This window comes from Numida meleagris, chromosome 2, assembly GCF_002078875.1.
Source record: "Numida meleagris isolate 19003 breed g44 Domestic line chromosome 2, NumMel1.0, whole genome shotgun sequence".
NCBI classification, from domain to species: domain Eukaryota; kingdom Metazoa; phylum Chordata; class Aves; order Galliformes; family Numididae; genus Numida; species Numida meleagris.
This window is the reverse complement of record NC_034410.1, coordinates 50,457,637-50,470,370: the sequence shown is the minus strand read 5'-3', so window position 1 is coordinate 50,470,370 and position 12,734 is coordinate 50,457,637. Positions and strand designations below refer to the sequence as shown.

The 12,734-nt window shown below is 37.6% G+C and overlaps 1 protein-coding gene across 4 annotated transcripts in view; it reads right to left on the bottom strand.

The window, feature by feature from the left end:
* SUGCT (succinyl-CoA:glutarate-CoA transferase) overlaps window positions 6,884-12,734 on the bottom strand; it is a 336,065-nt gene continuing 330,214 nt past the window's right edge. For 2 of the 4 annotated variants that reach the window (XM_021385794.1, XM_021385795.1), the window contains one exon: window positions 6,884-8,319. In XM_021385794.1, coding sequence (XP_021241469.1) covers window positions 8,156-8,319 — 164 coding nt within the window. In that variant the 3' untranslated portion in view covers window positions 6,884-8,155. The remainder of the gene's footprint in view (window positions 8,320-12,734) is intronic. The other 2 variants (XR_002434884.1, XR_002434885.1) reach the window with 1 other exon arrangement.

Here is a 12,734-nt window from a genome sequence, read left to right as displayed (position 1 = left end):
TCTCTTCTCCTTTCTTTTCACTTTTTTCACTTTTGTTTTCCTTTTCTTGCCTTGTCCTTCTTTTCTTTTTTTCACCTTACATGTATAGCCATCTTTTTTTCCATTTCTTCTAATGCTGCCAGTACTCCTTCCTGGGAATATACATCATGGCTAATCTCCCTAACCTTCAAGTCGCTATCCCAGTCAGAAAATGAGATTAACTTCCTGAACTTTTTGCAGCCGCTGCCAGAAAGGCCAAACTCTAACAGTTCATGATCTCAGTTTTATATGTAAGCAATCACTAGGTACAAAGATACTATCTGTTTATACCAGAATGATCTGCGGAGGTCTTTCACAAGCCCTTTGGGGAGGCTTCACTCTGCTTCAGTAATGGGAGATTGGGAAACTGCAGTTGTTCGTATTGGTTTTACGGGAAAAATAGAATGTCCTCCCTTTACAAAACAATTTAACTTCTCTGCTGTGCTGCAATACATGCATACTAAAATCAACACAATGGCTCTGCAGGACAGACAATGGATTCCATCTGTCTAAACAGAGATGGCCTCCACTATCAGGTCAGCTCATAAGCACTAGTCTGTCCTTTTGATTGGAAAGTACCAAACTGCATATGCACAGTTTAAAAGAAGGGACAGGGACTTGTCCAGCATCAAACAGGAAATCTGTGGCAAACTGATTCTCCAATAGTCTCCAGTTGGTCCAGCCACCACTGGACTTGTCTTCTTTGTATGAAGATAAAGCCTCAACTGCTATGAAGCCCTACAGATCTAAGATAAATCCCACCATTTCAAGATCTTTTCCTGTATCTTCTGCTATCAATCTTCTTCTCAAGAGTTGAGCTTCTGTATCCTTCCCCAGTAAAAAATTTTGAAGAACTACCTCTGACTTTACTGATAGAAAGAGGAAGGGAATACAGTTGATCAGTTCAATTCAGATAGCTTTAAATCACATAATGCTTATTTCCTTACAGAGCAAATGCTCATATCCAACTTATTCAAATACATGAATAACATTAAAGAGCTCTATCTCAAAGCATCATGCAAAATCACCTCAAACCTAGCATTCAGCTGCTGACTGAATGCCCAAGTGGTACTGCGGACAACCAGAGGTTTAAAAAATACTGCTAGTAAAATCACTGGCACAATTTAATTACAACAACTGCCTAAAAAAAGTCCCCAGAAAATTAAACTCCCAAAAACCCAGAGAACTGAGCTGGACAAATTCCAGGCATGCAACAAAGCCAGCAATGACCTGCATTTTTTCCAAAGACATATATATGTACACGAGACATTGCCAGCTCCATAAACTTTATCATGAAACTTGCAATTGCTTGTTTTCCTTTTAAAATCACTTCAAGATATACTGTTCTCTCAAACTACTTTAGAAATCTCCTATGAATTTTTAAACTGCTCCTGATTGTTTTAAGATCCGATTCTGGGTATTTGAGTATTTAAGTTTGGCAGTAGTCCACATTTCCCACAATAAGTTACTCATAAAGATGTTCAGGATTTCTCCTCTCTTCTCAAAACACAGTTCACTAAATGAGTCTTCTACCAATGTCACACAATAGCACTGATAACAATATATCGTTAATGCAATTATATATATTATATAAAACTTCATGGGCATTTAAGAAGTACCTACGTTTTACATAATATCATAATTCAAAGTGAAAATGAAATGATGAGAGAGAGAACGATTTTTAGCCCTATCAAAGAAGCAACCCCCCAGAGATTTAAATTTTCTGGATGAGAGCATAATAAAACATGGAAGCCTTTCCCATGGGAAGTTAAAGAAATGAGAGTTTGTGTACCTGGAAGGCGCCTGATTATTCTAAAGCATCTCTAGAGAGAAAATATGTTAATAGCTTGTCTATAAGCAAATGACACAATCTGGAATATTCAAAAATATGAAAAATTCATGCTGTTGTCTTAGGTTTAGATTTGAAGCCCACTGAAATCAGTGAGAGTTCTCCTTCATTGTCTTCAAAGGGTAATGGATTAGAGTTTCAATTACACAATGTTTATGGCATAAACATAGTTTTCTACATTTCATATGTAGCTTTCATACTTCGGGATAATCAGCTGCTTGGTTCAATGTGTTGGAAACCAGCAATACATGTTTAGAAATCAGATGTGTGCCCTAAAACTCTGCAAAAGTAACGGTAAAGGAGGTAAGACAAGCTGTGCATAAGGAGAGAATCTGAAGAAAGCAAACCTCATAAAGCAGGCAGGAGCTAGTCTTAAAAAAGTATTTAAAAATGCAAATTTGTTAACAAATTAACATTTCTTACCAATTTACCATGATGGTTTCCACCACCTCACCGGATCCAAGATGGCAACCAGGCTCTGCTGCCAATCTATTTGGTTATATACTCTCTTGCTAGGTGAGATACTGTTTCAGTTGGCATCTTTCTCCAAAGGTACAGGTAGACTTGGGCTGCACACAAGAGCTCCAGATAATTCACCAGCCTTACTTACCATACTGCAAAATCTGGAGGTTTCTGCCTACACAGATGTACCTGAACACAAGTCTCAAGCACTGTATGCCCTTTGATCCTGGCTATTCTTAAGGTCCTTTCTCTATATCAAGCTGTTTCCCAGAAAACATGCTCCTTAGGGAATGGAGAATTCCATGAAGTGGATATATTACAGCCAGGACTGCACAGCAGTACATGTAATTAGACAATGCATTTTGTTTTGGAAAACTTGAATTCAGAAAAGTGGATCCCCAGTAACTCATGTACAGTTTTGTAGTGTGATTGCTTCATGATCTTGTTTTTCTCCAGCTAGATCGCATTTCCCATTAAGCAGCATGGTATGCTCTCGTGTTAAACTCATGCAACATATAACAGGAGTCCATATGGCCACCTGGCCTGAAGGTGAAATGGGGCACAAGAAACTCATAGGAAGCTTTGTTTGGTATTGCTGAATCAGTATTTCCATCTTTCACTTAAAAGCCTTTACTCTAGACTTTGGAAGCTAGAGGGTTTGATGAAAAGATGAAAAATATCAGACAACTGTCAGTTCTCTCACACTACATTTTGTTTAGTCAGAAGCTCAGTCTTCCAAAAGAAGAGAGAGTCACTGGAAAATGTATACATCACCCTGCATTTTTATATGTAATTTTTTAGTGTGGAAGTTTAGCTTCCAAAGGATCTTCAAGAGATGGGAGCTGCATATGCAATCCTTTACCAGGTTACATATCTTCAAATTTCTTCAAATTTTGAAGGTTTTTTTGGCCAGCTTGAAGTAGTAATTACATAGGTAAATTGTGAAATAGCTCAAAGATAGAAGCAGTTTCAGTGAAGCGGGCTCCTCCTCAGTCTGCTTTCCTGAGTATTTTTAAGTAAGTGTGACACTGCTCACTAAATTAGACCAGTATGAGGGCCTTGTAAGGAAGGCAGCTTAGTACACCCTTTAAACTATGATTTTTACGAATTTCTTATTAGCTAAGGACTAATTGGTACTTACTAATTCACTTTTATCTGTAGCACTGGAGAAAAAAAAATTAACAACTTGTCCCTATCTCAACTCTTGCTTGGCCCCCCTTCAATGCTTGACACAGCCTGTGCTAAAAAAGTTGTTGCAGAAGTTTCTTGGGTCCTTGGCATATGTGATTCCAGGCATTTTTCTCACACATCTGATCCAAATTCCAGTCACAACAGAAACATACAGTAATTGAATTGATTGGCTGTCAACTTTAAAAAGGTGACTTTATCACTGTTTATCAGTGTATTTTTGTCACATTGACCAGTATCATGCAGCCCTTTGTGTAGGAGGTTACTTGATCCTGCAGGAACTGCTCTGAGGTCGATTTTTTTTTTTTGTCAGCTAATAGTGTTTAGCATTTCACCAGGGGACATTAAATCCAATGTACAAGCAGTTAAGAAAAGTACCGTATCTGGCACTGCTTAATGTCACTGACATGAAATGTGAGCAGCAGTGCCAGCATTCCTGCACTCTGAAAGTACTTTACCTTTCTTCTATCTTTTCACAATTAAATAGCTTTTAATACATTTTGGAAAAATAAATACCTTTTAATACACTGGTATAACGTTATGAAGGTCAAAGGATTAACTATGGCTTGTCATTTAGATATTAAAAGAAATCATGACTATTTTAGTCATAGAGATGCCTAACTGCTTGTTACCTCCTTGTTCACCAGGCTGAGGCATTACAGTGCTCTGTGAGTGGCAAAGCTGTATGTTGATTTAATGAAAATGCCCTCTCTAGTTGCCCAGTATGCTTGCTCATGCACTAGAAGAATTATTATGACTGCTGGTTTAGCCTTAGCACGTTGTCATTAGACATCTTCAGGCTGAGCTTTAATCTTTTAAGAAGCAAGGCCAAAACACTGATTAATATCAACAATCCTCCAGACAATAGGACCTTTATATTTTATATTTAAGTCAGGAATGGGGATATTTTCCCTTTCTCTGCTTGTTTGTATATATATATATATATAAAGAAAAAAGAAAATAACAAAACAACTTCTTTTTCTGTTCACGTCTAAAAATCAGAGAAGAAAAGGAGCATTTGCCTTCCTGCAGAATTAAGTGATGCCTATCAAAACAGCAGTTTTCACATGAACATGGATACACAAGCCTTTGTATGTTGTCTGGAGAGCTGACAAGGTGGGTGGGCATGTGCTAGTAACCTGTTAAAAAAGAAGACATACTTTCGAATGTCAACCCTAAAGCATTCCTTGCAGGCACTCAATGCAGAGACTTCCCATGCACTCAGGCAACCATGCAGGAACTTACCAAGCACAGAGGAAGATGCTGGGGGAGAGATACCATGAATGAGAACTGCATAGGAGCAAGAAAAATCAATCACTGTCTATTTGCATGTTGTTCAATTGAAATTAACTTTTGGTGAACCATAATATACTTGATCTCAATCCTCAGATTTTGCAAAGCCAGCCTGACTCCACCATTTTTGCAGTTTTCTGGTGATTTATACTTGATGAAGAGTCTTACAAGCTTTCATGGAGAAAAAAAAGGATGACGATGTGGGAGAGGCTGAGGAAACATTTTCAATATTCAAGTAAAGACAGTACAAGGACAATGGGGCTCCTCAGTGCAGAGAAAGGAGTCAAAGGGGCCATGGATCAAAGAGTCAGAACGGATCAAAATGAAAACGTCAATTTCAAGTAGAAGTTACAGCACCCTGGCAGATAGTTATATGTGGGTTTGGAATTGAACCAATGAACAGATGTAATAGGTGCGTCTTCTCTCTCTCTTTTTTTATTACAGTGACATCTAAATCAAGCCAATAAAGCCAACCCATTCACACTCACACCAGGACAGCAGGCAGCAGATTTATCTCCCATTTAAGCAGAGAAAAAAACATTCCTTGCCTGAGAGAGCTGTGCATCCTCATTCCTAGCTACATCTCTCCCCTCAAATTGAAGGGATCTAAGCTTATGAGGTTCAGAATCCCATGTGATGATTGATTTCCAGTTTTGCATGGCAAGAGAAAGCCATTTTTAAATGAAAGATTGTCAAAAGGTATCTGGCAAATGAGCTCTAGAGACACATAATCCTGAATATTACTTTGAAGAGTGCAGTAATTTTTAAAAAATTCTTTTACTACTACATTTATTTGCTCATTTTTAAAGGAAAATGGCACTATACTAGCTTGGATATTATGGAAACAATTATTTTAAAAGTCCATTAAATTACTCAAAATTAAAGGGCCAGATCTTGTAAAAGGGCAAAATTTCATGATCAGATCTTGGAAGCTCACAGGACTTTTTAGGCTTCCAGACACAAATCATATTCCAACTTGAAGAAGAGTTAGCAACAGTCTGTGTTTGATAGTATGACTTAATCAAACACTGAGAAAGCAAAATTATATCTGTACTGCTCCCACTGCAGTGAGTACTGGAGGTGAGACAAATTAATGTCTCTGATTATATCCCTAGGCATTTGATTGTCAACATACCAGAGAGGAAAATACTAAGAAGAAAAGAAAAAAGAGAAACACTGTTTGAGTGTTTCTCTGCAAGAAATATCTTACAGGGTTAACAGCCAGATATTCTGCTGATTTAAATAACTGTTGTTACATTAAAATCAAAGAAGCTCTGCCTATTTATTGTAGCTAAGGACGTGGTGATTAGCTATTTCCATTGCTTGGTAAAACACAGGAAAAAAAAAGAATTAAAAAAAAAAATCCTTGAACAAAACTGTCCAATATTTTACTATATTTTATGTATGTAGTTCTTAGAAATGGAAAGAAGAGGGCCCTTAAAAAATAGAACTGTGAAATTTATTCTAAATGCTACCTGATAGTGCTAAATAGTTTTCATTAATAAACAAAATTCAATTACCCAGATTATCTATTTTATGTGTTGCTGAATTCAAAATTCTGCTTTTCTCATTAAAATAGGGGATGTTCCCCTTAGATTAAAACAAAGGCAGACTATAACAAAACCTCTTCCAATCCAGTTTCAATTCTTCACCTATCATCTCCTTATTCTCAATTCAGACTTATTTCTGTATTTATTTAAGAAGTCACTCTTCCAGGATCTCATGATGTCTTTAGCACACGCACAGAGCATGCAGCTTGGTGCCAGAAATGCAATGCAAGACACACACACACACACACACACAAAACTGAAGAAAAAAAAAGAACACAAAAACACAGAGAAAACAAACAAACAAATGAACCAAAACATACTGGACTTCAAAAATGAGCCACCACAGTAGGATTCCACTTCCAATTTGATTATGTAATGACCTCTTTTTTCCTCCAGAAGGTAATACAGAGTCTGAAGTTCAGATATAATGCAGAGGATGTTGTTTGCTTGAGTGGAAACAAAGTGACAAGCTAGTTATAATGCCAGGGCTGTTTCCAATACTTTGGGAGAAATACAGACATTATTTGTTAAGTGTCAATTTGAGTTAGTTTTATTTAGTTCTAGGAACAGAAAGGCTTTGCCTCACTCCCAGGGTGCATGCAACAAAGGTTAGGCCCTCCCCATACACAGTTTACATTAGTAAATGATATGCTGAGATAGAGGAGCATGGCATTTCTTCTGTGAGTGAAGTACTGCCAAATTGGTTTGTACAGAAGAAATGGGTCTTCTTTAATCTTTTCCTTACTATTTGTCATGGATCAATTTTTTTTCACCTTCTCACAGTACATAGAGCCTTACTCTGAAGAACAACCATACTGCAGGATATGGCATTACTAACTCTGATGAAGGTTTGTCAACTCTGACCATGTTTTAATCATGGGGGAGGGACTAAGACAAAAGTTTTGCAGAGATTTGTATTTATGCTAGGTTTTATTGACAGTGAAAGGCATTTTGGATGGCATCTAGTGTCAGAGATAAAGATTGGTATCTACTCACAGAACCAGATTAAAAACTTGGACAAGTTTTGGCATTTGACATTTGGCATGTCATTTTGTGGGGATCAATGTTTAATTAAGAGCACTCCAGGCCTTCTTGAATAAAATTACAAAAGATAATTCAATCATAGTTTTTCTCTCAATCAGGCTTAGAAGAGATTCATTTCATAACTGAAGAATTGGATCAATCCCAGCTTTTTTCCGTTAATATGCTGAGATTGTCATGATCATGTAATATAAAGACATATCGGTAATTGGTAGTACCAGGGAACAGAAGTGAGTTTTTCAATGGTCACTCTACCTGTGCTTTACAATAGAGATGACAAGTTCACGACTGATTATTCTGCTCAGATTGAATTAGATCAACCACTAGTTTGTACATGGCTGATTTTCCACTAAAGTAACTGTGCAAACCAGATTTCTGCAAAGGGAGAGTCCAGTACAAGAATTTCTAAAGTTCTGCTTCTTTTCACTAACATAATGTCTTTCTCGGGACAAACACTTAGGCAATTACTGTAATTATGATAAGAACTCCATTTCCCATACAATACACAGAAAATGAGTAGCCACATAGGGACATATAATTACATTTTACCCTCCTTCCCCCCCAAAAAATATTTCACTTGAACAGTATGAAATTGTTTATTTGATACATCAGTGTTAAAATCATAAAAACACACATGGAAGAAAATTAAGAATTAAATTATGTCTTCTCTTTGAGTCCCATTACAGGTGGCAAAGGGAGCAAAGAGAGGACAAAGCTATGTGAGCTCAGTGTGAAGGAATGCAGCTAATGTTCCCTATCTGACCTCATGCTGAGCCACAACACCAGTGCGGAGCAGTTCTTCTATGGCATCGTCTTCATACCTGAGCATGCCCTTCAGTATCTCCACTGTATGCTGTCCAACAAGTGGAGGTGGTTTGGGATGTGACACAACAAATTCACTATATCTTACACCTGGCCCTGTAAAAAAAAAAATAGGAAAGAAATTATTTTCAAAATGTATGGCCCATATTAATATTGAAGTGTCAATATTAGTTTAAAGAAAAGTATCTAATTTTCACAGCAGTCTTATCACAGTGTGTATTAGTTTCAGCTGCGATGGATTTTTCTTCAGTGTCCGGTATGATGCTATGTTTTTAGGAGAAAAACAATGTTGGTAACACACAGATGTTTATAGTTGCTGTTCAGCAGTGTTGTGCAGAGCCAAGGCTATTATCAGCAAAGGGTCCAAGGAGCTGAGAGGGAATAGAATTAGGACAGCTGACTTAAACTGGACAAAAGGATATTCCATATCATATGTCATCATGTGGAAGGAGTTCTGAAGGGTGTGGTAGTTCATCTGGCTTTTTCCACTGCTTGGGGTTTAGCTGGGCATTGGTCAGGGGGTGATGAGCAATTGCTTGCACATCAACTGTTATATACATTCATATATATATATATGTAGTCATAACTATTATCCTTTTCCTTTTATCTATCTAACAACATAGGCATTGGTTAATCCACACAATGGGATGTGCTGCAGAGATCCCCACACTGTCAACAACAGGAGGCAGCACAAACATTAGAACCCAAGCAAATGTCATGTAAAGGCACTGTTACTGTCTTCCCAGTAGCACATGAGCAGCACCATCTCCAGCAAGAGACAACTCAAGCACCTCTGCAGCATCCACCACTATCCTGCAATGATGAAGGACTGGCAACATACTCAAAAATAGTATTCCCCACCTTGTTTTATGTTTTCAAGAAAAAACAAACACAGTAGCAGCCATTTAAACTTAACGATGGTTTATTTACTTTGGCAAGAATAACTTCAAAGGTGGAAACCTCTTAGGGAAGCTGGCAATGATACAAAAACTTTTGTGTCCACTGCAAGTATTCAGATCTTAGTTTTTAGCAATCCTCTGCAGTGAATTGAAGAAAGATTTCAACGTAGTTATTTGCAGACAAGTAGTTATATCATTACTGTCAGTCTCAGAAGAGAGAACAGGCTGCACATTTACTCCAAGATCAAAAAGACTGTTTTATAAAGAAACAAAGGATAATAATTTCCAGAATTGTCAGTTAAAAACTTTTTCTTTAATAAATAATTCAACAACTTTTCACGCTTTGGACAACAGCCAAAAAGATTCCTCTATTCATACTTATGGCCTTTATCATATCCTCACAAGGATTTTACAGAAAAAGCTACACATAGTTACATCTTCCCTGATATCACTACAGCTTTTCTTGGAAATGCAAAGAAATATATACACAGAACAGTTTGGCTTAGTTCTGAAGGAATAACAGGATATAGAATAACTTGCAAGGGAAACAAACCACAAGAAGTCATCCTATAAGAGGATGAGTAAAGAAGTTGACTACTTGAGCTAATGTTTATTTGAGCAGAGCTGCTGAATAAGGTCACGTGGCATGCCAAATTATGCCATTTTTGCAACAGTCTTCCCTAAGCAGATCACTTGCAATCAAATGTTTAACACAGTATTCACAGGTATTCATTTCAAAGTGAGAAAGATACGAGAAAGGACGTTTAGGAAAATAGTTTTTTTTCTCCAAGCTGACTGGGTATGTTCCTAATGAGCATGCTCCTGGGAGAGGTGACCTATAGTTCCTATGTTTCAAAAGGAAAGAAGAGGGAACTGGAGAATTATAGATCAAATCATTAAATTTCGAGTGATATTAAATATTGGAGCAAATAATCACACTGAAAGTACTCAGGATGTATCTATTAAGAATAAATAACATTCATTCATCCTCCTCTATGTCTACCAGGTGAAGCACTGAGGGTGAGATACATCCCACCTAACTTCAGATGCCAGTAATCTAGACATAGATTTCTAGTTGCTTAGGCTCCCTTTTGAGTCATTGCAGATGAGAAGACGCACATTTTATATTCACTAAAGAAACACGGTCTAGGTAAATCCAAAGCCAGGTGCAATTCTGACTGGGAAATCATATTCAGAGAATAGCTACCTGGGGTCTTCTAAAACAGGAGAACGCTTCAAGTGAGCTCCACAGGAATCTGTTGAGAATGAAGCACTAATCGGTATTTTTTAGTGGGTTGGTTGATGGAACTCACATTGTACCTGCTCAGGTTTCAGAGGAGTTCAAGTTAAATCTGACTGTGAAATAGATTTCACAATGACCAGGCTACACCAGAGAAATGGTCTGATAAAACAGGGTGAAATTCAGTAATGTCAAGGGGAAGGAGCTACATTTGATTACATAAATACAGGGCAGGGGACAAACAGCAAGGTAGAAAAAGCTAGAGGTTACTCTAGATCACAAAGTGAATATGAGTCAACAACATTAAGTTGTTGTGAAAAAGGCTATAGCATCACATGGGGATGTACAAACAAGAGAGAAGCCTTCTTTCATGTGAAAGAATCTTTTTGCTCTAGTTAGGGCTCGCACATCACAGCTGGAATGGTGACTGGTGGGGGCCCCCCTCTGCATAGCCATGCACCTCAAGAGTTTCTTGCAGAACAGCAATAAAAATGATCAGTGAAGGCATGAAAGACTGAACAAAGTGGCTCATGTATCTGAAGAGAAGGCCAGTGAAAAATACTGTCTTCAGAATTGTCTTCAAAAATTCTAACTGTGACCCTTCTGCAACACGAAAGCAAATCCTTTTTCATATCCATGACGGACGACAAATTAATTGACTTAAATTGCAAAAATACGAGTAAAGTTAGGTACTAGAAAATAAACTTCAGTCATGGTTGGGGCAGTGAAATGTTGAAAGAGGTCTTGTAAGGAGGCTACAGACTTCCTATCAATGAGGCATTTAGGAATGATTATGTTGATATAGCTGAATCTATGGCTGGTCCTTGAGACTACTTGATCACTCACAGTACCTTCCACATACTACTATTTGTGAAAGCTAAACTAGGGGTAATTTTTCTATTAACTTATCTCCCTAATTCAACTCAGTTTGAACATACTCAATTCAATTTTCAGAGGAAATTACATGTGAAAGATCAATACCTTTTAAGAGGACAGGTGACATCACCAAACAACATTCGTATTGACTCCTCTTCCTAGGACTGACTGAGGGCTGAACTGGCCCTAGTGCAAGCCACAGGAATGACGTGTTTGTGTCAACTGAAATGCTTATGAAGAGAATTTCAGAGTAAAAATGCCCATTAGAGATTTATTGTCCTAGAAATTCAAGGTAGCCACAAAACAATTTCTACAGAAAAACAAATAAAATAGACATAATCTTATTTCTGGCATGCATAGCTGAGAACACATACAGGCCTTCTTTATACAGAGAAATCATCAGATTCTCACAGAAATTAATTAGTATTTACTCATGGTTTCCACTTGCTTGGGCAAATTTTTGCTAGTGTAAAAATTTCCTGTCTTAAATCCCAGGAGTTCTTGCAGTGATAGCAGAAGACATTGAATAAACTTCTAATGAGAGGAAAACAAAGTTGATATTAAGTGTACAACAGGCATGGAATGCTTCACACTTCCCAAAGAAATTAATCTTACAAAGTAGAGCATGCTAGAAAACTGCACAGCAATTATAAAACCAGTGTCTTTTTTGAGCTTTCATTGTTTGACACATCATTCATCACGCCACTTTTCACTTTGATAGAGTTATAAAGTTATCTACATTCATTCAAAGGAGCTAGTTGCTAATGATCCATCATTAACGATTCTCTGTTCTTTCCTTGTGTAACTTCTACTTGGCTTCTGTGTCAATTAGGAGGGTGCAAAGCTTGCCAGTCAGGCTTCAGCAATCCCACGCTCCTACCGAACAACGCTTCCAGAGAGCAACCAGCAGAATGCTATGCAAATGCTAATTAAACACAACTGCCTTATGAGGAAACCATCCCTTCAGGCAGAGAGAGGTGAACTGCTTTAATTAAGGTCAGAAGCATTTGCATGTGGGTGAGTTACAGGGAGCTCTGCAGATGAAAGCAAGCCTTTGCTGGCATAGAAGCAAAGTTATTGGCTGGAGAAGGTCACCTGTTGGTCTCATCCTGCTGTAAGCAGGACACTGTTCTCAATTCAGTCATGAAATTAAAAGGACAGCTATGGCCACTTGAAGAAAACAGGGAAGGAATGAGTAGCTGTGGTTTACCTTTGTCCCGTTAAATTAAAAAGAGCCTCTCACTTTTTGCTTTAATTATTGCCAGTAAAGCAAAGAGCTTTCACCACATTTAAATTCCAGGCTGACGTTATTGTTGTTGTTATTATTTTTATTATTATTATTATTAATTAGTCTTTGGCACATTGCTAAAATACATGCTGTGAACAACATGTAATGTTCAAGGATAGTAGTGCAACAAGAAATCAAAATTCATATCAGTGTCAACTATGTTGACAGCTGTACCTTGAAGGCCATCTTGAAGATTTCTCCAGTATTT